Raw genomic sequence first — 26,121 nt, forward strand, 5'->3', positions numbered from 1 at the left:
TATATTTCGTGATTTCTTCAGATTTTTAGAAATTTATTTTCATACCTTTATAGGCGGAAAAAAATACAAATTATTGAAAAACGTATGAAAAATTGCCAAACATAACAGCTTTATAGTGTTTTCTCTCGAAATTTGCTTTTATACACTCATACACCTTTCTGGCATCAATGCAGTAATTATGAAAATCCAAAGTTTGTAAAAATTTTCTAAAAATTATAATAGAGAAACAGTATAAACCTTCTAAGAACTCTTAAAAACGAATAAAAATGTATAAAAACAAATTTTTTTAATCGCCATAAAATACCGATTTTCCTACCGATTTTTCGGATTTCCATACCGAAAAAAGATTTTTTCGGGTTCAAAAATACCGATTTAAATGTGGCATCACTGCTACTACGATACGACGCTACGACTCCGAGGAAAATTGAGAGAATGTGTTTTTCTCTCTGCTCCCCGAATCATAACATTTCCAACATGCTGCTGTGCGATGTGGTTTTCCGAGGATAAGGATCGGGTCGTATCGCCGTCAGGATCGAGTGGGCCTTCTTCGGCGCTGGATGCCGACGCTCAGTCTTCTCCGTTCCAGCATTCATGCTTTTTCACTCACCAACAATCTCAGCGCTGAACAGAATATAGGAACTAGTGTGTAGAAGTGAAAATCTGTGTCTAAAACTACTGTCACTGGATCAATCGTCGGTGTTAGAAAAAAGTGTAGGAATCTTTTAGCTCAAGTAAAACTTGAGACAAGTGATTTTTGCAAACTTCCAAGCTCCTGAGGAGGAAGTGGTTTATCGATAACTCTTCGTTTCTGATCTATCGAACTTGACTGCTGACGGGAGTGCTTTGTGTTATCTTGTTTGGTTTAACCTAAGAATTTTGCTAGCATCGGTGTGCGCTTTGGTGCGAAAGTGTTGAAGTTGAAAATTAAAGCTTCGCTTTGCTGACTGGTGATTGGCGGAGAGTGCGAAAGCAATCAATTGTGATATCGCAAACGCAATTAAACAAAATAAAAAAAAACGCATCTTCCTGCAAAAATTTTGTAAATTAAGCTTAGCGTGTTCGGCAACATCATATCTTTAGTATTATCTAAGTATTAGAATACAACTTTTCCAATAATAAACGAACCAAACAAATGTGATCAGAGATATAGTGTGATAATAGAAAGGCAAAAACATTGATAATAAACCCTGAATCGAAGATTAGCAAGTGCAAAGGGCGTGTGAATCGTGTTTTGTTTAGACAACAAGAAGCAAGAGTCAATTTGTTACAGAAAACCTATCAGAAAGCATCCTTGCTGTGGGTAAAACGTTAGAATTATTCAATTGATAAACCAAGAAATAATCAGGAGTGGTCAAGTGGTTTTATTTCTGGTAGTAGGCGAGCAAAAGAAGCTTGGAACGAAACGGAATAACAAACATAGAAACCGCACACTGGAGAAAGCGAAAGGAATTGACCCGTCGTCGTTGTTGGTTCAAAAGTGGGAAGCATGATTATATAACAGCCAAGCAGCAGTTCGAAATCATTGCCAAAATCATCACACCATCATTACCATCATCAGCCAGGCGTCCGTGAAAAGCGTACGAGAAAAAAAAATCACTAATGCCGGGGAGCAAAATAATCAGTAGTAGGCGGTGGTGTGGGAGTTGGTCTCAGTTTCGTTGAGACCATTGTGTTAAAAGCAAAAAAAAAGGATATCGCAGTAAGCACCGACTGAAGCTCAACAACAACAATATCTAGCGAGAGATGAACTAACAAAGCAAACAAACACGAATCACCCCAAAAACCAAGAAAAACCAAAGGGATAAATGTAAATTCCTTTGAACTTAGTTGGTAGGCAGCTGGCGCCCTTTCATCATGCCTAGCAGGAATAACGACGACGGGAAGTAGGTAAGTTAAGTCAAAGCGTTGTAAATCGAGGGCGATGTATTAGCTATTGGCCTCTCACCGCCTCGATTTCTTCCTGGGTTGAAGGTGCCGATTTCAATAAGTTGGTTCCCTTTCCGATGTTTTCGCCAGTCAGCACAGGAAAACAACAGATGTTGTTCGGCCCATTTTCGTTCAGTGCTGTCAGAATTGGTGCTCGGATTGAGACGTTTTGATATTTTTATGCAAATTTGCTCTGATGGATGGGTCGCCAAAAAACAGTATTCATACTGGAAAATTGGAATTTTGAACAGGTTGTATCATAAATTATTTTTTTATCAATCAATTTAAATATTTTTTTTATTATTTACCTTTCAATTACTTGTTTTTTCGAAACTTATACCTTAAGGTTAAAAACGTTATTGAATGGTAAGAAACCCTTTTATTGGCCACTTTAATCAAGAATCTTATTATACTACTAATCCAATAAAGGATGTTGGCTCATTTTCAAGCTATTCTAATGTTTGGGTCTCCTTTTCTTCTTTTTCCTTTTTCTTTTTATCTATCATAGTTTTGAATAATGAACGTTGAATAAAAACTTGAATTCTTAAAACGAATAAAGGAACAGCAATGTGAAAGGAACTTTTTGAATTAATTCAAGCAACTGTCTCCCGGCTCTGTAAAACTAAATGGTTTGAGCTGTTTCGAACTGCAAAAAAAAGTAAGGGAGGCATTGGATGTATTGGAAAAATTTCATGATCGAATTTTGAAAACCGACCATATACATTTTGTAGTTTCACTAATCACTATGCTTATTAGACTGGCCCATAACAAAAAAAAAAACCTTATATTTCACGCGGCACTCCCTAGATTGGTGCATTTAGGCGAAAAAAGGACTTTCTGAAAGCTTCAGGTCTTTTAGCAGGAGCACGAGCTGGTGCAAAGGACTTGAAATTTGTATGGAGATTTTCAGAAAAATGTATGAAAAATCGACATACTTTCACTCTTTGTGTTCTAAAATATGTTTCCAGTATGCTAGAAAGCTCAGAATTTCAGGAATTGAAGTTCATACGCCAGGTTGGTCTCCTGTAGTAGAATGTTAATACATGGGCCCCGGAGAGGCGCAAGATGTGGGTTCAAGTCTCACCAGGAGACAAGGCGAATTTTTTTCGCATGTTTTTCAACATCGATTTTCTCTTATCTAGTCCCTGAAATTTCATCTAAGTTGGATTCATTTCTCTATTTCAAATTTTCCTTAAGACTTTTCATCAAGGTCTTACAGTTTTGGGAAAGGTGGCTTCTTTAGAGTTGTCGTTGAAGACATTCTTTTTTTTTCCTTATATGTCCGTAGTACTTATCTCTAATTTAACTTCATGGGACGAAAAAAAAGGAACGTCTAAAGGCTGTAAAATACAGGGTGACAAAAAAGTCCTGTCACACTTTTTTTTTGGGGTCGCCTGTAGCCTATACGTTGTATCTCTCTGGTGCCATCTATATGTCAAATGAAAGGGCTAACTTTGCTGCCCAAAGTGGCAGAGTTTCATTTCTGTGCAGTTTGTGTACATTAAGTTGTAAGTGGCAGAGTTGAGAGCAGCTGTTATCGCTGAATATGTGAGAGGGTACAAACCCGGACGCATATTCAAACACCTAAAACCACTCGTAATCAACAGGAAATTCGTGTACCAGACCATAAATAAATCCTAGAGACCAGAGGCATCGAGGACAAAACACGACTGGACCACCAAGATCTGTGAGAACTACAAGGTTGAAAAAGATTATACGAGACTGGACGTGCGCGGCTTGCGACGACTTTCCGAGACGTCTGAAGCTGCTTCGATCAGAGAAAGGTGGTGTAATTCCGAGATATCGTCTGTGAAGTATCTTGATGAGTTACTGAATAAAGCTATGAAAGTCAGATTATGATTTTCTTCTTATTCTTTGAAATATTGGGATTTTTCTGTGTGACCGGACTTTTTTGTCACCCTGTATGTGTTGAGTTCGGAAGGAGACATTTGAAAGAAATGTTGTGTAGGTCGCCCAATTCTAGAACTCATATAGAAAAATGCAAACTAAAGTTATCTCCGATTGCTGCACAAAAATAAATTAAATATGTATGTTTTTTGGAGCTCAAAAAGTAACTTCAAGGCTGTGGAAACAGCGATCTTTGCTTGGTCCATTTTCACCCCCATTTGTACATTTTGGACACTGCTTCAAAAAATTGGAAATAACTCTTAACATATTCAACCAATTTGTAGAAGAAACACTGATTCTGGTTACGCAGATCCTAATGAACGTATTTATCAGAAAAAGAGCCATGAAATTTACATATGTTAGTTTACACATGACAAATTTCTGGAATGTAGCTTGTTTGTCATAACGACACTGAATTTAGACGATTTTTAGTATTAAAACAGAATATTTATGAGACAAAATTTTTAAAGCAAAATTTGATATTTTTGAAAATATTTAAAATACAAACATTTTTCATTTTGGCTATACTCACATACGCACTTCAGTAGCTGTTAAATTTTGGCTGATATTATTCAGCTTGTATTTAAAATAAAATTATTTTAAATTTCTGTTTCCTTTAAAAACATGAATTCGTTTCATTTTACTGTTTTCCGTCAAAAATTTGTCGTTATAAAAAATGACGTAATGCTATGCTGACAAATAAAACCTAAATAGTATTTTGGGTGCGCCACGCCGAAAAAAATTCAAATCCAATTTGGTACGTTGCTTCAAAAGGTTGCTCACCCCTGCTGTAGAACATTGTTCAAGTTAGGTTAAGTATGCATGTTTTCTCTTTCTCCTCTCACTTAGAATCACCTGTTCAATCATGTACACTAGTGTTAAGGAATAGTATATAAGTTAGACACTGATTTACTGAAGTACTGTAGCTATATTTAAGTAACCTTCCGCTGTCAGTTGACAGCACCTAGCAAAGTCGAAGTAAATGAATTTCAAAGTGAAAAGGTTGTTGCTATTGGGAAGATGCGTCACTCTGCACCGTCGTGACACCAACATAACTTTATAAGTGAAACTCGAAAATGTTTTCCAAATTGTACTTCTTTAATTGATAGTTGAATAGGTTGATATAGAAAAAAAAACTTCTCTGCACTCTCCGCAAATTTCGGGACACAAATCTACATCTCTTCATAAACTGATAAACGGTATTTCAGAATTTTAAAATTTTGTAGGCTTCTGGAAACTCTCAGGTAAATAGTGACTCACGGATTGCAACATCTTACTTACTTACTCACTTAATGTTCCCGTGCCGATCTTCCGGTGCATAGGGCCGTGGTAAAAGACCTCCACTGTTGACGATCCAGAGCCAGCATCTTCACTTGGTCCCAGTCAAGATTCTCGTCGACAGTTCTGATTTCGGCGGCTAGGATTCACCGACACGAATTTCTGGATCTGCCTTTCCTTCGATGTCCCTCTGGATTCCATTCGAGCACCTCTCTGCAAATATCGTTCTTATCATTTCGCAGCGTGTGCCCAATCTATCACAACTGACGTACCCGGATCACGATTTCGAGCGCCCTTTGATGACACCGGCGATGTGATTCCTCATTTTAGATCCAATTGCCAGGCCTTGCAGTTTTTGCGTCGTCACCGCATATGCACAAGTTTCACACCGGTACAACAATACGGATTGGACGTTTGAGTTGAAAATTTGGATTTTCATTGGTAGAGAGATCTGACGTGATCCGATGTCTTTCTTGTTACCATCATCAGGCGTTATCTAGCATTGCGGCTGGCAAATGGTGGATAATGTGCAACATCAGTTCAGAATAAATGAACGAGAAGGAAAATGAAACGAACTCACCAATTGTTGAAGCAGCAAGTGTGTTTCCCCTTGTAGCAAATCATTAAACCTGCCGAACGCGGACGAAATTAACGGGGAATCGGGTCGGGCGCAAACAATGGAACATGCAATTATTGATTACTATGCATTATCCGCTAATTCAATCGTATTTTTAAAAAATCCACTAATTCAAGATAAATATCAATTTTACAGTGAGAAACTACTTAAACTTCTAAAAATTATTTTCACCCCGACACGGAGTGAAAAAAAAACACGTACGATACCAACGAACCATCGCCTACTTCTTTCGAAGAATACCACAAAGTGGAATAATCACGAAAAGTATTTTAAAAAATTAGTCGGAATTTTAAATTTTTTTTAAGACTTCCAAAAAAGTATCCTGCTTTCAGGTCCGTCAAGCTGGGAGCACCGGACTGTTGATCTAGGGAATCTAGAGAATGAAAGAAGCGGGCGAATGGACGGATACAGAATCACGTTTTGCTCTTGCATTTCACTAGCCCGGAGAAGCCCACATTCTTCCACCGGATCAGAGCAAAATGTCATTAGTGGAAAACACTTATTCACGGTTCAGAATCCCTCTTGTCTTGGGGATCAGAACTTTATGCCTCAAATTTTATCGAATTTCGATAAAACGTGGTGAAGAATCATGAATAATTCGTTTACTTAATTTACAGTTTCATATTTTCCTGTTCTGTATTCTGAACTTGTTCAACAATCTGAAACATTAACATTGACCTTCAAAAACATGTGTTAAGAAAATTACTGCAATTTTAAATAATTGTATAATCAATTCCTATATTTCAAATAACATAAGAAAATAATTTTCCCATCGCCATCAATGCACATTACATTAATAATGAATAAAACAATGGAGCAACGGCTTCGTGTGGCACAAAAGCCAGCACCATTCACAACTCGAATTAATTTTCATTTCTCCCACTGGAAAACCGTTCGTCGTCGTAGGAAGGTATCACCATCAACTATGTAAGTATGTTTCTCTGCATACCAACAGCAGCATGGATGAGGTGGCGCCATGCGGTCTCTCTGCCCGAAACGTGAAAGCTTTTAAACTATCCACATGGGCTGTAGAAGGTTGAACGTTTTTTTTTAGATTAAAATATTTAGATTAGAATGATGAACATTGAAGGTCAGAATCATCAAAATAATGGACGCAGATGAAATCGAATTTACAAAAGTCTGAAGTGAATTTTAAAAACGAGGAGAGCACGTAGTAAAATTAATAAATTTAGGAATTGAGTTGACTTAAATGCTTTAACAACCACAAATAAACAACACCATTATAAATTTCAATTATCTGAGAATTGACACGAAATTGGGATAAAAATGGTCTTAATCTTAATGTCAAATAACGTTGAATACATAAAACATCGAGATTCTTTGATTTCGGTAATTTGTCATTTTTATCATTTTTGTCATTTTCGTAATTTTTTTCAATTTTGTTATTTTTATCATTTTTGTCATTTTTGTCATTTTTGTCATTTTTGTCATTTTTGTCATTTTTGTCATTTTTGTCGTTTTGTCGTTTTCGTCGTTTTTGTAATTTTTTTCATTTTTGTCATTTTTGTCATTTTTGTCGTTTTGTCGTTTTGTCATTTTTTCCATTTTTGTCATTTTTGTCATTTTTGTCATTTTTGTCATTTTTGTCATTTTTGTCATTTTAGTCATTTTTGTCATTTTTGTCATTTTTGTCATTTTTGTCATTTTTGTCATTTTTGTCATTTTTGTCATTTTTGTCATTTTTGTCATTTTTGTCATTTTTGTCATTTTTTGTCATTTTTGTCATTTTTGTCGTTTTTGTCGTTTTTGTCATTTTTGTTATTTTTGTCATTTTTGTCAATGTAGTCATTTTCATACTTTTTGTTCATTTTTGTCATTTGAATGTTTTTCTATTTTTGTCATTCGTATCATTTATGTGATTCTGGTTAATTTTTTTAAATTTTTGTTTCAAGTTAAATCTTTTTTTTGATGTTTTAGTTATTTATATGATTCATGTTTTTATGTCATTTCTGTAGCATTTGTTATTCTTCAATTTTTTTCTATTTTATGTTCGAAACTTTACATTGCTACAATTTCTGGCTGACAGTTTCCTTTTATATATTTAATACAGAACTTCTTCTGACAAAGGATTCAAGCCGAAAATCTCATCTGAAGTAAAATGTAACTGTCCGTTTTAATATTCAGAACCTCACTAAAACAGCTCAGCGCGAGAACAACTCAATCTGCCACCGTTTGGCGTTTCAATCTGCAGTTATACCTACTTATTGCAACAATCTGACAGCACTGAAAGATCCAGAAACATCCCCCCATTGGATGGATCCATGAAAATAATATTACTCTCATTTTGTTCTTCCCCTCTACACTTGTCCACCTTCAAGAGGACTAGAACGAACCAGGAACAAAGTTGGACGGACATTGTGGCCAGGGAACATCAACAAACACACGTGCGAATCACTCGACGAAAGGTGAAAAAGGCCCCCTCTGGATCAGAACCAGGGTTCTCAACCGGGCAGGGATTGTGTGCGGTTTCGGTTTAATTGAAATCCCAACCGGTGAAAAAGGGGATATGACCACCAACAAAAGGATCAATCAGGCGGAAGACTACAGCAAGAGGGATACTCATCATCAACCGGGACAACTCAATACGCGGCCAATACGTATATCCGGAACCGAGGGCCGGGACCTAGAAGTGCTTGAAAGTTTATTTGGAATGATGCCTTTGTTGTTGTTGTCGTTGATGTTGTTGTTATTGGAAGCTCAGGCTCATTCGATGGGCGCAAAAATTTGGCCGAGGACATCATGCTCGATCCTCGGTGGTACTTTTAGCCGGTGGCGGCATCTGCGGGAGGACGTTCAATAAATCTTGTTGTCCTCACCGTTGTTATTGCTGTTGTTGATGTTTGCACCTATTAGATATATTGTTGAAGAGAGAAAGCTTTGGAAGCATTGAACAAACAAAAAAAAAAACACACACACAGAATATCATATCTTGCGATACTTTTTTACATACGAGTTACGAACCAGGAAGCAGAAAGAAAGTAGGTGATACACGTGTAGCTGCTGAGAGAACCAAGAGACAGATAAACCCACAGCAAAGCATGGGGAATGGTATGAATAAGGTAATTGAGCTCTCGTGACATCCCTACCCCACTTTCTTCTCAAGCTGAGGGGTGTTTCTGCTGATGATAAGAGACCTTCTTAAGCACAAAAGAGATACAATTGAATTAAAATTTTCCTTTTTTTCTCTGCCCCATCCAACCAACGACGCTGCCATCCCGTTTAATTTTGGTGCGGGCGGTTGGATCCTGTGCTTTTTTTTCCAGGTGATGCCGGGGTTGTACGTTGGCAACTACCGCGATTCGAAGGACTATCAACAGTTGGACCGTTTCCAAATCACGCACATCGTCTCGATACACGATAGCCCCAGGCGATTCCATCCGGTGAGTTTACAGCGGTGGTTTTTTTGGATGTCTAATTTTAAGCTTATGTTTCATTTTCCAAGTTTTTTGTTTATTCCTTCAATATCTCGAGGAATAGTAGTTTGTGAAGAATCAATCGATAGTTCAACACAACAATAGTTCAAAATTTGTACAGATATTGGTTTTGTTTAAATCTGCATTTTCACATGCAGCTTTTCTACTATTAAGATGTAGCTAATAATTCACTTGTCTTGATTACTCTTGGTTAACCTGTGGCATGTCTGATCCTTCCAGTTATAGCAATTTTTCTTCATTTTCTTATACCAACATAGACAAAACCTGTAAGCATTCTGGAAAATGAAAGGCGTCCTTTATTTTTCTTTTCAACGCAATCTCTGTTACTTCTAAACATGCATTGCAGAGATCACTACGGCCAGGCCAACCTTGTGATAAAACCCGCAACAGACACCGGATCAAGGGAAGGAATAAAGCGTAGAGTTTCCAAACGCTTTATACATTTTTATTTATAAAAATAATGCAATTTTAAAGTTCAATACTATAAAAGGTTGGATCTCACCAAATAAGTTGTCATCGAGAGGATCATTTTTTCACTGATACGGATCCGTGTGTCTCTAGATGGTAGGAACAGGACTGGTGCAGTTTCGATACTGGGACCTATTGCAACCGAAACTTCTGAAGCCGATTTGCTGTTTCTCACATCTTCCACGGGATTTTCCCATTTGCTACAGTGCAACTAACAAAAAGGTTCACCATTGCGGTTATAAACAGATTGATTTTTTATTTATACTATTTTCTTACTTTTGAAAATCATTTTTCACGGAGCACAAATTTTGACGTCTTTGCGAGGCAACGCCTACTTGAACTCCTCCATTCAGTCATAGCAATTTTTCGGAGATTAAAAAAATAGAAAATTGGGTCTGTGCCAAAGGAGATTGTAAGCTGACATGTTTAAAAGAAAAGAGAAAATAGCGACCCACTTTTATGACTTAGGGACTTAGGAAATACTAATGTGAAATGACAATGATAGCTGTTTTTTTTTTAAACATAAACTTACAAAGAAAGTTTAAAGATCTCAAAAAATGTATAAATTGATTTTATCATTCGCAGTTCTAATGCTTGCTTAATGTATTAAATTGGATTGCGACATTTGTACGATTTGAAAAAAATCTGAAGTTTTAGCTACGATAACCGCTTCCTAGACAAACTTTTTGACTAATAAAAATCTGTAATTTTGTGATTTGACCTTAAAATTCTGTAACGGTTTTCTGTGATGCTGTTGTCATGAATTTTATAGCAAAATCAAGTTAAATATTCACAATTTAAATTTTTTTTTGAAATTTGATCGGAAAAAACCAATTTACATAACAAATGCAATAATATTTCATGAATTAGATAAAAAATATGAGGTAAATAGTGATATCGAAATTCATAATTTAAAAACTATGTACAAAATGCAGAAATTCTGTGAGAGAATGTTTCAACTTTCTGGTGTTTGGACAACGATATGAAAAGATGTGAAGTTTTTTCCTACAGATTTAATTTTTGTAGATTCCAAATTTTGGAATTTCATTCTTGTCATTTTTGAGTTGTCATTTTTGTTCTTTTTGGTTATTTTCGCCATTTTTATCATTTTTGTCATTTTATCATTTTCGTCATTTTTGTCATTTGTTTATTTGTGTATTTGTATAAAAAATCAACGGATAACATGTTGATCCAAATGAAAACTTAATCCTTAATAACTTATCAAAATTTAAATCCACTCGACACAGTTCTGAACACGTCTAATAGTTTCCTTCGGAACACATTTCTCGAAATGTCAAAGTCGAAATGCGCAGAAAAACGATTGAAAGTTTTTAAGATTCCGACAAAAGCGCTGTTGGCCCCATAGTTGTTCAGACGAATAGGAACGTAGAGCTGCAAATGCTGGTTTCTTAATCCTCGGGGTCGTACACTAAGAGGGACAGCCTCCAGCAGCGTGGGAGCGTATATTCCCGATGTCAGCAGGTCAGCCACAACCAGCAATAAAGACTTTTAAGGCATTACACGTCTTTGAAGTCTTTAGCCATGCGAAACAGGAATCCAAGGTTTCTAGAAGCTTTGTCAACAACATAGTTCGTGCAAGTCTTGAACTCCAGCCGTTGATCGAGGATAACTACTAGATCGTTGATGTGTTCTACTCGGGTGATGGTTTCGCTTCCAAGGATGTACTCCGCACGAAGAGTGTGCCGCTTACGGGAAAATGATATAACCGAGTATTTGCTGCGGTTCAACGGCAAGGTTAATGTCGCATCAGTGAGCAAATACGGAAAATTGCTGCTGTAAAAAGTCGATGTCATCTTGGTTGTTTACGGCGTGAAAAAGTTTCAGGTCATCAGCATAAGCAAGTTTTGTGCCTTCAAGGAGCGAGAGTGCGTCATTGAAGTAGATTACGAAAATTATCGGTCCTAAATGGCTTCCTTGGAGTACTCCTGAGGGGGCAGGGAATTGCCTGGAAAAGGATTCACCAGTTCAAACGGATAATTTCCGTCCCGTTAGATAACTCCGGAACCAATCCAGTAGAGATCCACAGAATCCTAAGCGTCCGAGCTTTGCGATAGCAATATCATGGTTCACCTTGTCGAACGCAGCTGAGAGATCAGTGTAAATGGCATCAGTTTGGATCTTCCTGGCAAAGCAGTCTTGAACGAAAGATGTGAAGCTCAGTAAGTTGGTAGTTGTGGATCGTTTAGGCATGAATCCGTGCTGGTCGTTGGGAATATGAAACTTGCAAAACGAGAAAACAGGATCCATAACGACCAGTTCAAAGAGTTTGGATATCGCGTATAGAGCTGATATCCCACAGTAGTTGCTAACATCTCTCTTGTCCCCTTTTTTATGGACAGGAAACATATGAGCTTCCTTCCACAGTGAGGGGAAAATTGCGTTGTTCAGCGATAATTGAAAAATATATTCGATGGGAGTCAGCAAAAGTGGCATAAAACGCTTCAACAAAGTTGCTGGTAGGTATACCGTCCGGGCCCGTAGATGTAGAATTTTTTCAACTTTGCTGTCGCTTTCAAGATGGCTGCATCTTCAATTAGAAATCCATTCAAAGATGAACCTAGAGGTAAAATATTCTGGACAGCCCTGGCTAGTTGCTCTGAAGAAATGCCCTCGGCGTTAAAAACGCTTGAGAATTTTCCGGCGAAGAGCTATAACAAATGTGTCGGCTAGCGGGTTCGGCGGTGCTGAAACTCCCCTATGTATGCCTCAGGGTCGGCTTAAGCTTGTAGACGATTCGGCTAGCCAAGAAAACACTTTATCTACTTCGAAACCTCCCACGTTTTATTTCTACCCTTTTTGTCTTTGGGTTATGGTTATGGTTATGGAGGGGGGGGGGGCACCCCCTACTTCTCACCCCCTTATGCTACCTCCTACCTCGTGACACGCAGTGATTGTACCACCTTGTGTCTCGCCTTCCTGGGTGGACCTGCCTCTCTGCTCCGCAACAGCGATGCCGCTCGGTGATAGGTTCTTGTAACCGATGGTCTGTTTCCAACACGCACTATGTTGGCTTCGGGTTGTAGGTTCCCGCGATAACGGCCGGAGTAGAGTGTAGATAGGCGGCCTCGGGCTGGGCGGCTTACCACGGTGGATTGGTAGTGCGGGTCCGATGAACAGTCCTTGGAACTCACGTCGCTCGGTAGGTTGTGGACCGGCGCGTCTATGGCTCGTGTGAAGCGCCGTTGGCTTCAGTAAGAGTCGCTGCGGTGTGATGGCGGCCTGCAGCGATGGCGGTTCTCAGGCAACACCTTACCACAACGAGCCGATCTTCAAAACAAGGTAAAACCTCGGGGTCCTGTTAGGAAATCGGGATGGGGTTTTAATATGGCGTTGACGAACGATGGTCACTGTATGTTGCTATGGGGCTTAGGGTAAGAATTACCTGGATATCCACTTAAACTTGAACTTCCGGAATTTAATCCTTTCACTACCAGTAAATAACTTGCGCCTTTATGTGCTGGCGATTAGGCTTATCGTAGCGAAATGGCCGATTTTCGGCAGTTCGTTGACCCCGTAGCCGCGTAAAGTTTGACATCACCGTTCTTTCGCCCCATCCTGATACTTGATTCGCTTCGCCTTTTTCGCCGTATTTCTCCACTGCCATCTGGTAGTGAAGTTCCCAACTCCTGTTGTTCGGCGCTGACGTGCAGGTTGGTGCGTAGGGGTTCTGGGGCGAACTTCGACGCAGGGCGGCTTCTCCACAAATAAAGCGTCTTCTTGGTACATTTAACTGTATCGCGAACAAGAGATCAACTACCACTGACACTACTAACCGAGCACTTGTTACAAATTTCGGGGTCTGCAACAACTTGTTGCTCACAAATTTCGGGGTCTGAAGCAGCTGTCCAGAAACATGTGGGACGGAAGACCTGTTTCTTCCGCTGATTTTTATGTATGTATGTATGTATGTATGTATGGTTCCCCCATCGGTAGCAAGGTCCTGCCTATGGCTGTGTGGCTTGGCCTTCGAATTTCTTCTAGGGCTTCCACGGTCCGATGGTTCGTCGAAGGAAGGCATCCAACCCTCAGAAACCTACAATGGCCGGCTACCCGTGCCGCTTGCACTCGTCTCTTTGGGTTATCCCCAGATGCATTCCTTCTAGAATTATATGTATCTGGAAATGCAAGGAATATTATATTGGAAACATTTAGTAACATTTTATAAAATGATATAATATGATATAAATAAAATACATATATAAGCACAAATCAAATGAAAACCATCAAGAAATATAATAATCATTTTTTTTTAAAGGATACAGCACATAACAGTGGGGGTAATAATTTATCATCTCACTATTTAACAGCGACAATTTATAGCCTCTAATAAGTCAAGGAACAACATGAAGGAACGTGATAACAATGGATAACACCATCTTATTCAATATGCACACTTTCCTAGAGCACTTTAAGTAATCAAAATTGTGATGCTTTGTTTGAACCCTTATCTCTTATTGGACACTTTTAGCCTGTGTGGCTGGAACAATCTTATTTTCGGTGCAATTTCAAATACTCTCCGAATATTTGGAAACGAGCCTAGATTGGAACCCAGAAAAGTGGAACATGTTTATACATCACATAATTGGAAACGAGCCTTAACGCGATCCATTCAGCACACATGTCAAGCACGAGAGAGAGGAAAAAGAGAGAGGTAGAAAAAGAATAAAAAGAGATGGAACGTCCTCACCGGTTTTTTCTGCTTTTGCTCCTCCTGAAGTTTCAACAAGATCATGTCCAGACATGTCCCGATCAGCACCACAAACAGCTTCTCAAATCAACAGAACACAACCAACATAATTCCCTCCGCCCCAAGGCTCATTCTATCGCTCAATCCGAAGCAAGAATCCCTCACACAATTCCAAAATAAGGAATCCTCCATCCACCACAACAATTCAACACAGAACCCATTTTTCTTTCACTCCAACGCTGAACTTTCGGACGCGCATTATGAAATCGAACCAATAAAAGCGTACTTCAGTCCGCCTCTTCCACAAGAATTGCATTCTACACAGCACCATCACACATCACTGCTTGTAAATTTCACCGAACAAAACGCGAATCGAACCGCACGCGATGAGCGCCCGACGAAGACTGCTGTTTCTTCCGCTGATTTTTATGTGCTTCCAAAATTTTTTCGGACTGGTCTTGAAATTTCGCTGGAGCCGATTAAGATAATTCTGATAGCAGCACTTACTGGTTTTTTTATAAGTCGAGTTCAGTTTGCGGTATTCGTACTGAGCGTAGAGCGACTTATGCTTGTTATAGTTACGAAGGGCACGGTTTTTAGCTGTCTTCAGTTGCTGCAGTTCTTTAGTGACCCACGGAGCCCGTAGATAAACACCTACGCTACGTTTCGGCACATGGGGATCGATGGTGTAATTAAGTCTATTTGTGAATGTCTCTGCAGCTGCGTTGGCAACAGAAAGATCGAGCTTGACTTCCCATTCGATGAATTCCAGAACGCGCAAGATAGCCTCGAAATCCATATTCTTGAAATCTTTATAGTAAGACGTTTTCTCAATGGGAGAATATTACCTAGCGGCACCGAGTGAGACCACTAGAGCAGGGTGATGTAGGACATCTTTGACGAGTGGAGCGGGAGCTGAATCGATCGTCGGAATCCTGAACCCTTCGTTAATAAATCAGAGGTCAAGCATCCTGCCGTTCTCGTTTTCAATGTAATTTATCTGACGTAGAGTCGCTGTGCTTAAGGCATCTTAGTAGACGCTGGTCTGCCTTGTGAAAAACACCATTTCAAGCCAGCCATGTTGTCATTCATTTCAGTTTTGTAATTTTTGTAATTTTCATCATTTTTGTCATTTTGGTATTTTTTGTCATGTTTCTCATTTTGTCATGTTTGTAATTTTTGTAATTTTTGTAATGTTTGTAAATTTTGTATTTTTTGTCATTTTTGCCAGGTTTGTTATTTTGTTATTTTGTCATTGTTGTCATTATTGTCATTTTTATCATTTTTATTATTGTCATTTTGGTCATTTTTGTCATTTTGGTCATTTTTGTCATATTTGTCATTTTTGTCATTTTTTTCATCAATATTGGTTTTTTTACTTCTTGTCATTTTTGCCATTCTTGTCATTTTTGTCATTTTTGTAAAGTTTGTGATTTTTAACATTTTCGGAAATTTTAATTTTTGTTATTTTCGTCATTTTTGTCAATATTGTAATTTTTGTTATTTTTGTCATTTTTTGTAGTTTTGGTAATTTTTGTAATTTTTGTAACTTTTGTAATTTTTATCATTTTTGTCATTTTTGTTATTTTTGTCGTTTTTGTCATTTTTGTCATTTTGGTCATTTTTGTCATTTTTGTCATTTTTGTGATTTTTGTGATTTTTGTCATTTTTGTCATATTTGTCATTGTTTGTCATTTTTGTCATTTTTGTCATTTTTGTCATTTTTGTCATTTTTGTCATTTTTGTAATTTTTGTAATTTTTGTCATTTTTGTCATTTTTGTCATTTCTGTCATTTTTGTCATTTTTATAATTTTTGTAATTTTTGTAATTTTTGTAATTTTTGTCATTTTTGTCATTTTTGTCATTTTTGTCATTTTTGTCATTTTTGTCATTTTTGTCATTTTTGTCATTTTTGTCATTTTTGTCAGTTTGTCATTTTTGTCATTTTTGTCATTTTTGTCATTTTTGTCATTTTTGTCATTTTTGTCATTTTTGTCAGTTTTGTCATTTTTGTCATTTTTGTCATTTTTGTCATTTTTGTCATTTTTGTCATTTTTGTCATTTTTGTCATTTTTGTCATTTTTGTCATTTTTGTCATTTTTGTGATTTTTGTGATTTTTGTCATTTTTGTCATTTTTGTCATTTTTGTCATTTTTGTCATTTTTGTCATTTTTGTCATTTTTGTCATTTTTGTCATTTTTGTCATTTTTGTCATTTTTGTCATTCTTGTCATTTTTGTCATTTTTGTCATTTTTGTCATTTTTGTCATTTTTGTCATTTTTGTCATTTTTGTCATTTTTGTCATTTTTGTCATTTTGTCATTTTTGTCATTTTTGTCATTTTTGTCATTTTTGTCATTTTGTCATTTTTGTCATTTTTGTCATTTTTGTAATTTTTGTCATTTTTGTCATTTTTGTAATTTTTGTCATTTTTGTCATTTTTGTCATTTTTGTCATTTTTGTCATTTTTGTCATTTTTGTCATTTTTGTCATTTTTGTCATTTTTGTCATTTTTGTCATTTTTGTCATTTTTGTCATTTTTGTCATTTTTGTCATTTTTGTCATTTTTGTCATTTTTGTCATTTTTGTCATTTTTGTCATTTTTGTCATTTTTGTCATTTTTGTCATTTTTGTCATTTTTGTCATTTTTGTCATTTTTGTCATTTTTGTCATTTTTGTCATTTTTGTCATTTTTGTCATTTTTGTCATTTTTGTCATTTTTGTCATTTTTGTCATTTTTGTCATTTTTGTCATTTTTGTCATTTTTGTCATTTTTGTCATTTTTGTCATTTTTGTCATTTTTGTCATTTTTGTCATTTTTGTCATTTTTGTCATTTTTGTCATTTTTGTCATTTTTGTCATTTTTGTCATTTTTGTCATTTTTGTCATTTTTGTCATTTTTGTCATTTTTGTCATTTTTGTCATTTTTGTCATTTTTGTCATTTTTGTCATTTTTGTCATTTTTGTCATTTTTGTCATTTTTGTCATTTTTGTCATTTTTGTCATTTTTGTCATTTTTGTCATTTTTGTCATTTTTGTCATTTTTGTCATTTTTGTCATTTTTGTCATTTTTGTCATTTTTGTCATTTTTGTCATTTTTGTCATTTTTGTCATTTTTGTCATTTTTGTCATTTTTGTCATTTTTTGTCATTTTTGTCATTTTTGTCATTTTTGTCATTTTTGTCATTTTTGTTATTTTTGTCATTTTTGTCATTTATGTAATTTTTGTCATTTTTGTAATTTTTGTAATTTTTGTCATTTTTGTCATTTTTGTCATTTTTGTAATTTTTGTCATTTTTGTCATTTTTGTCATTTTTGTCATTTTTGTCATTTTTGTCATTTTTGTCATTTTTGTCATTTTTGTCATTTTTATCATTTTTGTCATTTTTGTCATTTTTGTCATTTTTGTCATTTTTGTCATTTTTGTCATTTTTGTCATTTTTGTCATTTTTGTCATTTTTGTCATTTTTGTCATTTTTGTCATTTTAGTCATTTTAGTCATTTTAGTCATTTTAGTCATTTTTGTAATTTTTGTAATTTTTGTCATTTTTGTCATTTTTGTCATTTTTGTCATTTTTGTCATTTTTGTCATTTTTGTCATTTTTGTCATTTTTGTCATTTTTGTCATTTTTGTCATTTTTGTCATTTTTGTCATTTTTGTCATTTTTGTCATTTTTGTCATTTTTGTCATTTTTGTCATTTTTGTCATTTTTGTCATTTTTGTCATTTTTGTCATTTTTGTCATTTTTGTCATTTTTGTCATTTTTGTCATTTTTGTCATTTTTGTCATTTTTGTCATTTTTGTCATTTTTGTCATTTTTGTCATTTTTGTCATTTTTGTCATTTTTGTCATTTTTGTCATTTTTGTCATTTTTGTCATTTTTGTCATTTTTGTCATTTTTGTCATTTTTGTCATTTTTGTCATTTTTGTCATTTTTGTCATTTTTGTCATTTTTGTCATTTTTGTCATTTTTGTCATTTTTGTCATTTTTGTCATTTTTGTAATTTTTGTAATTTTTGTAATTTTTGTAATTTTTGTAATTTTTGTTATTTTTGTCATTTTTGTAATTTTTGTAATTTTTGTAATTTTTGTAATTTTTGTAATTTTTGTAATTTTTGTAATTTTTGTAATTTTTGTAATTTATGTAATTTTTGTAATTTTTGTTATTTTTGTCATTTTTGTAATTTTTGTCATTTCTGTAATTTTTGTAATTTTTGTAATTTTTGTAATTTTTGTAATTTTTGTAATTTTTGTAATTTTTGTAATTTTTGTAATTTTTGTCATTTTTGTCATGTTTGTTATGTTTGTCATTTTTGTCATTTTTGTCATTTTTGCCATTTTTTTCATTTTTGTCATTTTTGCCATTTCTGTCATTTTTGTCATTTTTGTCATTTTTGTCATTTTTGTCATTTTTGTCATTTTTGTCATGTTTGTCATGTTTGTCATTTTTGTCATTTTTGTCATTTTTGTCATTTTTTTCATTTTTGTCATTTTTGCCATTTCTGTCATTTTTGTCATTTTTGTCATTTTTGTCATTTTTGTCAATTTTGTCATTTTTGTCATTTTCGTAATTTTTTTTTCGTCATTTGTCATTTTGTCATTTTTGTCATTTTTGACATTTTTGCCATTTTTGTCATTTTTGTCATTTTTGTCATTTTTGTCATTTTTGTAATTTTTGTCATTTTTGTCATTTTTGTCATTTTTGTCATTTTTGTCATTTTTGTCATTTTTGTCATTTTTGTCATTTTTGTCATTTTTGTCATTTTTGTCATTTTTGTCATTTTTGTAATTTTTGTAATTTTTGTAATTTTTGTCATTTTTGTCATTTTTGTCATTTTTGTCATTTTTGTCATTTTTGTCATTTTTGTCATTTTTGTCATTTTTGTCATTTTTGTCATTTTTGTCATTTTTGTCATTTTTGTCATTTTTGTCATTTTTGTCATTTTTGTCATTTTTGTCATTTTTGTCATTTTTGTCATTTTTGTCATTTTTGTCATTTTTGTCATTTTTGTCATTTTTGTCATTTTTGTCATTTTTGTCATTTTTGTTATTTTTGTCATTTTTGTCATTTTTGTCATTTTTGTCATTTTTGTCATTTTTGTCATTTTTGTCATTTTTGTCATTTTTGTCATTTTTGTCATTTTTGTCATTTTTGTCATTTTTGTCATTTTTGTCATTTTTGTCATTTTTGTCATTTTTGTCATTTTTGTCATTTTTGTCATTTTTGTCATTTTTGTCATTTTTGTCATTTTTGTCATTTTTGTCATTTTTGTCATTTTTGTCATTTTTGTCATTTTTGTCATTTTTGTCATTTTTGTCATTTTTGTCATTTTTGTCATTTTTGTCATTTTTGTCATTTTTGTCATTTTTGTCATTTTTGTCATTTTTGTCATTTTTGTCATTTTTGTCATTTTTGTCATTTTTGTCATTTTTGTCATTTTTGTCATTTTTGTCATTTTTGTCATTTTTGTCATTTTTGTCATTTTTGTCATTTTTGTCATTTTTGTCATTTTTGTCATTTTTGTCATTTTTGTCATTTTTGTCGTTTTTGTCATTTTTGTCGTTTTTGTCATTTTGTCATTTTTGTCATTTTTGTCATTTTTGTCATTTTTGTCATTTTTGTCATTTTTGTCATTTTTGTCATTTTTGTCATTTTTGTCATTTTTGTCATTTTTGTCATTTTTGTCATTTTTGTTATATTTGTCATTTTTGTCATTTTTGTCATTTTTGTCTTTTTTGTCATTTTTGTCATTTCTGTCATTTCTGTCATTTTTGTCATTTTTGTCATTTTTGTCATTTTTGTCATTTTTGTCATTTTTGTCATTTTTGTCATTTTTGTCATTTTTGTCATTTTTGTCATTTTTGTCATTTTTGTCATTTTTGTCATTTTTGTCATTTTTGTCATTTTTGTCATTTTTGTCATTTTTGTCATTTTTGTCATTTTTGTCATTTTTGTCATTTATGTAATTTTTGTAATTTTTGTAATTTTTGTTATTTTTGTCATTTTTGTCATTTTTGTCATTTTTGTCATTTTTGTCATTTTTGTCATTTTTGTCATTTTTGTCATTTTTGTCATTTTTGTCATTTTTGTCATTTTTGTCATTTTTGTCATTTTTGTCATTTTTGTCATTTTTGTCATTTTTGTCATTTTTGTCATTTTTGTCATTTTTGTCATTTTTGTCATTTTTGTCATTTTTGTCATTTTTGTCATTTTTGTCATTGTTGTCATTTTTGTCATTTTTGTCATTTTTGTCATTTTTGGCATTTCTGTCATTTCTGTCATTTTTGTCATTTTTGTCATTTTTGTCATTTTTATCATTTTTGTCATTTTTGTCATTTTTGTCATTTTTGTCATTTTTGTCATTTTTGTCATTTTTGTCACTTTTGGCATTTTTGGCATTTTTGTCATTTTTGTTATTTTTGTCATTTTTGTCATTTTTGTCATTTTTGTCATTTTTGTCATTTTTGTCATTTTTGTCATTTCTGTCATTTCTGTCATTTTTGTCATTTTTGTCATTTTTGTCATTTTTGTCATTTTTGTCATTTTTGTCATTTTTGTCATTTTTGTCATTTTTGTCATTTTTGTCATTTTTGTCATTTTTGTCATTTTTGTCATTTTTGTCATTTTTGTCATTTTTGTCATTTTTGTCATTTTTGTCATTTTTGTCATTTTTGCCATATTTGTCATTTTTGCCATATTTGTCATTTCTGCCATATTTGTCATTTTTGTCATTTTTGTCATTTTTGTCATTTTTGTCATTTTTGTCATTTTTGTCATTTTTGTCATTTTTGTCATTTTTGTCATTTTTGTCATTTTTGTCATTTATGTCATTTTTGTCATTTTTGTCATTTTTGTCATTTTTGTCATTTTTGTCATTTTTGTCATTTTTGTCATTTTTGTCATTTTTGTCATTTTTGTCATTTTTGTCATTTTTGTCATTTTTGTCATTTTTGTCATTTTTGTCATTTTTGTCATTTTTGTCATTTTTGTCATTTTTGTCATTTTTGTCATTTTTGTCATTTTTGCCATATTTGTCATTTTTGTCATTTTTGTCATTTTTGTCATTTTTGTCATTTTTGTCATTTTTGTCATTTTTGTCATTTTTGTCATTTTTGTCATTTTTGTCATTTTTGTCATTTTTGTCATTTTTGTCATTTTTGTCATTTTTGTCATTTTTGTCATTTTTGTCATTTTTGTCATTTTTGTCATTTTTGTCATTTTTGTCATTTTTGTCATTTTTGTCATTTTTGTCATTTTTGTCATTTTTGTCATTTTTGTCATTTTTGTCATTTTTGTCATTTTTGTCATTTTTGTCATTTTTGTCATTTTTGTCATTTTTGTCATTTTTGTCATTTTTGTCATTTTTGTCATTTTTGTGATTTTTGTCATTTTTGTCATTTTTGTCATTTTTGTCATTTTTGTCATTTTTGTCATTTTTGTCATTTTTGTCATTTTTGTCATTTTTATCATTTTTGTCATTTTTGTCATTTTTGTCATTTTTGTCATTTTTGTCATTTTTGTCATTTTTGTCATTTTTGTCATTTTTGTCATTTTTGTCATTTTTGTCATTTTTGTCATTTTTGTCATTTTTGTCATTTTTGTCATTTTTGTCATTTTTGTCATTTTTGTCATTTTTGTCATTTTTGTCATTTTTGTCATTTTTGTCATTTTTGTCATTTTTGTCATTTTTGTCATTTTTGTCATTTTTGTCATTTTTGTCATTTTTGTCATTTTTGTCATTTTTGTCATTTTTGTCATTTTTGTCATTTTTGTCATTTTTGTCATTTTTGTCATTTTTGTGATTTTTGTCATTTTTGTCATTTTTGTTATTTTTGTCATTTTTATCATTTTTGTACTTTTTGTCCAGATTTCAGTTCAGGTTTTCTAAATATTTCAAGTATGAAAATTGGTACTGAATGGCCTTTTTTAGAAGAAATGAAATCTTGTTACAGTTACTTTTCTCACATTTCGCAAAACCTTTGTCCCAACTACTTTTACATTTACACAAACGAGGAAATTAGGATTTTTGCATCTTATCTCTGGAGCCACCATTAAACGATCTCGGAAAACTATCGAAAACAATCATTGAGATTTTTTGTTCTTGTTCTTTGGTAGGGGGTGCCTAATCTTGACCTTTTTTTGTCGAGAGTCTTTTGTACCATTTTGAGATCTGATGGCTAGCAATTGGGAATATCACCAAAAATCCGGAAGTAAAACTTTGAAAAGAGAAGGTTAATAATACTTATTTTTGAAACCTTTTTTCTCCTCCACCAGGACAAACACTACCTCTGCGTGATGGCGGCGGACACGCCGGACCAGAACCTGTCGCAGTACTTCTCCGTCTGTAACGATTTCATCCACTCGGCGCGCCTCAAGGATGGCAACGTGCTGATCCACTGCCTGGCCGGGATGTCCCGCTCGGTGACGGTGGCCGTGGCCTACATCATGACGGTGACCCCACTCGATTGGAAGGAAGCCCTGAAGGTGGTGCGCGCTGGCCGCGCCATCGCCAACCCGAATCTCGGCTTCCAGAACCAGCTGCAGGAGTTCGAATCGTGCAAGTTGCTTGAGGTATAATGTTTAGTGATTTATTTGATGTTTTTAATTAAAGTGTCTTTTTTCCCCGCAGGAACGGAAGCGACTCAAGGAACGTTTTCCCAGCTTAGCTTTAGAAACAGTTGATAGAGAGCAATGTACTCTAGCTTTAGATCACTATGAAACTTTGTTAGAAAATAACGGTGTCTGTGAAGGCCAGTGCAAGTTCGGTAAAGATTGCCCCACGGGTAAGTACGGGATTTCTATTTTACATCTCCTATCATAAAATCAATGTAAATAATTCATCTCGCAAGGCCAAATTAATTGTGCTCAACGCTTTGTTACTGATGATTCCTTTTTCAAAAAAACCAAAAACACTACCCTGATTTTAACTTCGTGCTCATATCACTCCACCTGTTCTCTTCTTCATTTTGTCTCATTTTACAGCCATGCTCATAATAGATTCATTCCAAAATGCTACCTTTTCCGCAAGAAAACAAATGCTATTCTCATCTTTAAGGCAATCGCTTCATCACAACCTCCAAGCTCAGATTGTTCAGAAGCAAAAGCAAGAAAATTCGAATCAAATATTCATACAATCACTTAGCACCATGTTCGTGTCTAGCTTACTTAAACTCATTCGGTGTTAGAATTTAGAATGAATAGCCTCTAGTACGAAACTGCAAAATGAGGGAAGGGGACAGAAAATTGAAACTGTCAGTGTTGTGTACCATAACTAGGAATCTGCCGATCGGAGTCACGTGGCCTGAGGCGTAAGGCCAGCATGACGTCGCAAACCAAGAAGCAATACAACAACAACCTAAGCCCATCGCCTTCGACGTCGTCGCAGCTGTCGGTGCGAAGCGTCGGCGTCGGGATGGCTCAGTCCTGTCCGACGTCGCCACGCTGCTCCAAGGGCCCCAGCAGCCTCCAGAAGGTGACGGATAATCCGAGGGCTGCGGGGGATTATGCGGCCGAGATCGATATCGGCGAGCTGTCCGAGTTGCGGCGCAGTTCCAGCATCGTGAGCACCTTCAGACCTCGCAGCAGTCCGGCCGGACTGTACTCGTACACCGGTAAGCGGCAAAATTCAACATTTTTTTCAAATAAGAAAATAGAGACTTTTAGTAGCCACTTCGACAAAAAGATCTTCCATCAGAGGCAAATTATATGATTTTTTATTCAATTTTTCACAGGCTCAGCTCCCCCCTCGATACACGGTTCCCGTGTTGATTTGAGTAATAGTGCCATCAAAAACTCCGGATCGGCCATTTATCTAGGAAATAACAGCCCAACCGGAAGTCCTACGCATGCACTTAATCGTCGAATCAGCTTGACTCGGTCGAATTCGAAATCGACTCCAAAATCCACCCCGGAATCGTCACCGAAACCTTCGCCAAAGAAGAGTGCCCCAAAGTCCCAACAACCACCGAATTCGGGCGCGACCGTTGGGGGTGGCGGCAAAAGTACTAATACCAGTAGTAATAATAGTTCCAAGCCCAATGGATCACCGTCAAAGGGTGGTGGTGGTGGTCAAGTGGCTAGCTCAAAATCAACACCGAAACCTCCTGTAACACCATCCAAGAAGAATCTGACGACGTCAAAAGCAGTACAATCAACGGCCGAACCATCTCTTCCTTCCCGTTCATCAACATCCTCGCCTATGCCATCGAAATCTTTGGAAAAATCAAACAAACCCGGCGTTAAGCATAAATAACACAGATAAGATAAACAATAGCTTTGACGTTTGACGCTAAAAGAGATTGCAAAAATTTAACACAGAAGTATATATTCATACAAGAAATATATTCAAAAAGCAAAGAAATCAAATGTCGATATTTTGTCAAAAGAAGAATCAGGCAGAGCAGAAGTAATCATATTTATAACCAAAAGAGAAAAGAAATAAAAATCGCATAAAAACCACATCAAACTACAAAACAACAACAAAACCGCACACACTTATATACCTAAGCACCAAAACCATTACAACAACACAACTGTCACAAAGTGACGATGATAGGCATTTTTGTAGCAAGTTTGTTTGCAAATTGTGATGTGAAAAAGCAACAAGAGAAAAAAAAAACACAACCAAAATATGATACACATTTAAATCATTAAATCGTAAAAATGCTTAGAAGCAAACGAGAAGAGAAAAAAAAAGAAACAAGCATGCAAATCGCAACCAAAATGCAATGGCAGATCATCAGTTGGAAATCATTTGATAATAATGGATACCAGGAGGAAGTTCACGCAACTCATATACATGCATACAAACATACATACAAACAACATGTATTATATTTAGTGATTTTGTGAGATTTTATTTTATACGAAACGAGTCGAGTCGAGGCGCGTCGAAGAAATGAAGACACTGAATAAATAAACCAAATTTTATTGGCTTGTACTGAAGGAGGGCGGTTGTTTTAGTTATGAATCCGAACTCTGGAAAAATTGGAATAAAAGAGTAGAAAAAGGTTAAGAACATGTTTCTCTTGAATGCCGATATAAATTGATATCATTATTGGTTTTTCAAAAAGAATTCTATGCCAATTATGAAAATTAAACGAGCACAATCTTGAAGTCCCTAAAGCACTTTTGTACACAATTTTGGTATAAATATTGGGGTGTGTTTTTGTTATTCACTTTTATTTCATTTTTGTCGTTTTTCATTATTTTTTAAGTCATTTTTCCATTGAAAGTAAGTTCAAAATTAAGTCTTAAGTACCTACCTACAGTACCATTTATAATTGTATAGAAATTGGAAGCACGCGCACTGTCACTTCGATTTTGAACTTCCAAAACTTTTTACTCTGATGATATTTTTTGATCAAGTCTTTTGAGTACGATAGATCAATTATCACACTATTATATCAAAAAATTTGGCATTTCTAAAGTTTGTGTGACCTGAGATACAGTAATTCTGCGAAAATCGGACTTTTTGGACTTTTACCATTCAAACTTCAATATCTCATAATAAACTACACTTTTTATTGAAATTTTGCAGAGTAGTTGTTGGAAGAATAAGTTAGTACGTCTGAAGTTTTTGAAAAGTTCTATCGATGGGATCAAAAGATACGCGATTTTCAATATTTCAGGCATGAACCTAAAAATGCAATTTCTATAGAATTTTGGGCGAATGTTTCCATAGGAAAATTATATTTTATGTTCAACAACCAGTAAATCTATTTCAATAAAAAAAACTCG

General features: G+C 34.5%; 1 protein-coding gene across 1 annotated transcript; it reads left to right on the top strand.

Annotated features, from left to right (window-relative positions):
* Positions 1 to 518: 518 nt before the first annotated feature.
* LOC129749863 (mucin-1) lies at positions 519 to 25,326 on the top strand. The gene is made up of 7 exons (XM_055744959.1): positions 519 to 1,887; positions 8,089 to 8,829; positions 9,034 to 9,150; positions 22,657 to 22,953; positions 23,012 to 23,165; positions 23,658 to 23,993; positions 24,114 to 25,326. Exons 2-7 carry the CDS (start codon positions 8,809 to 8,811, stop codon positions 24,632 to 24,634), a joined length of 1,446 nt encoding a protein of 481 aa, XP_055600934.1. The 5' UTR covers positions 519 to 1,887; positions 8,089 to 8,808; the 3' UTR covers positions 24,635 to 25,326.
* The last annotated feature ends 795 nt before the right edge of the window (positions 25,327 to 26,121 follow it).

The sequence above is a fragment of the Uranotaenia lowii genome, chromosome 2 (genome assembly GCF_029784155.1).
Source record: "Uranotaenia lowii strain MFRU-FL chromosome 2, ASM2978415v1, whole genome shotgun sequence".
In the NCBI taxonomy this organism is placed as follows: Eukaryota; Metazoa; Arthropoda; class Insecta; order Diptera; family Culicidae; genus Uranotaenia; species Uranotaenia lowii.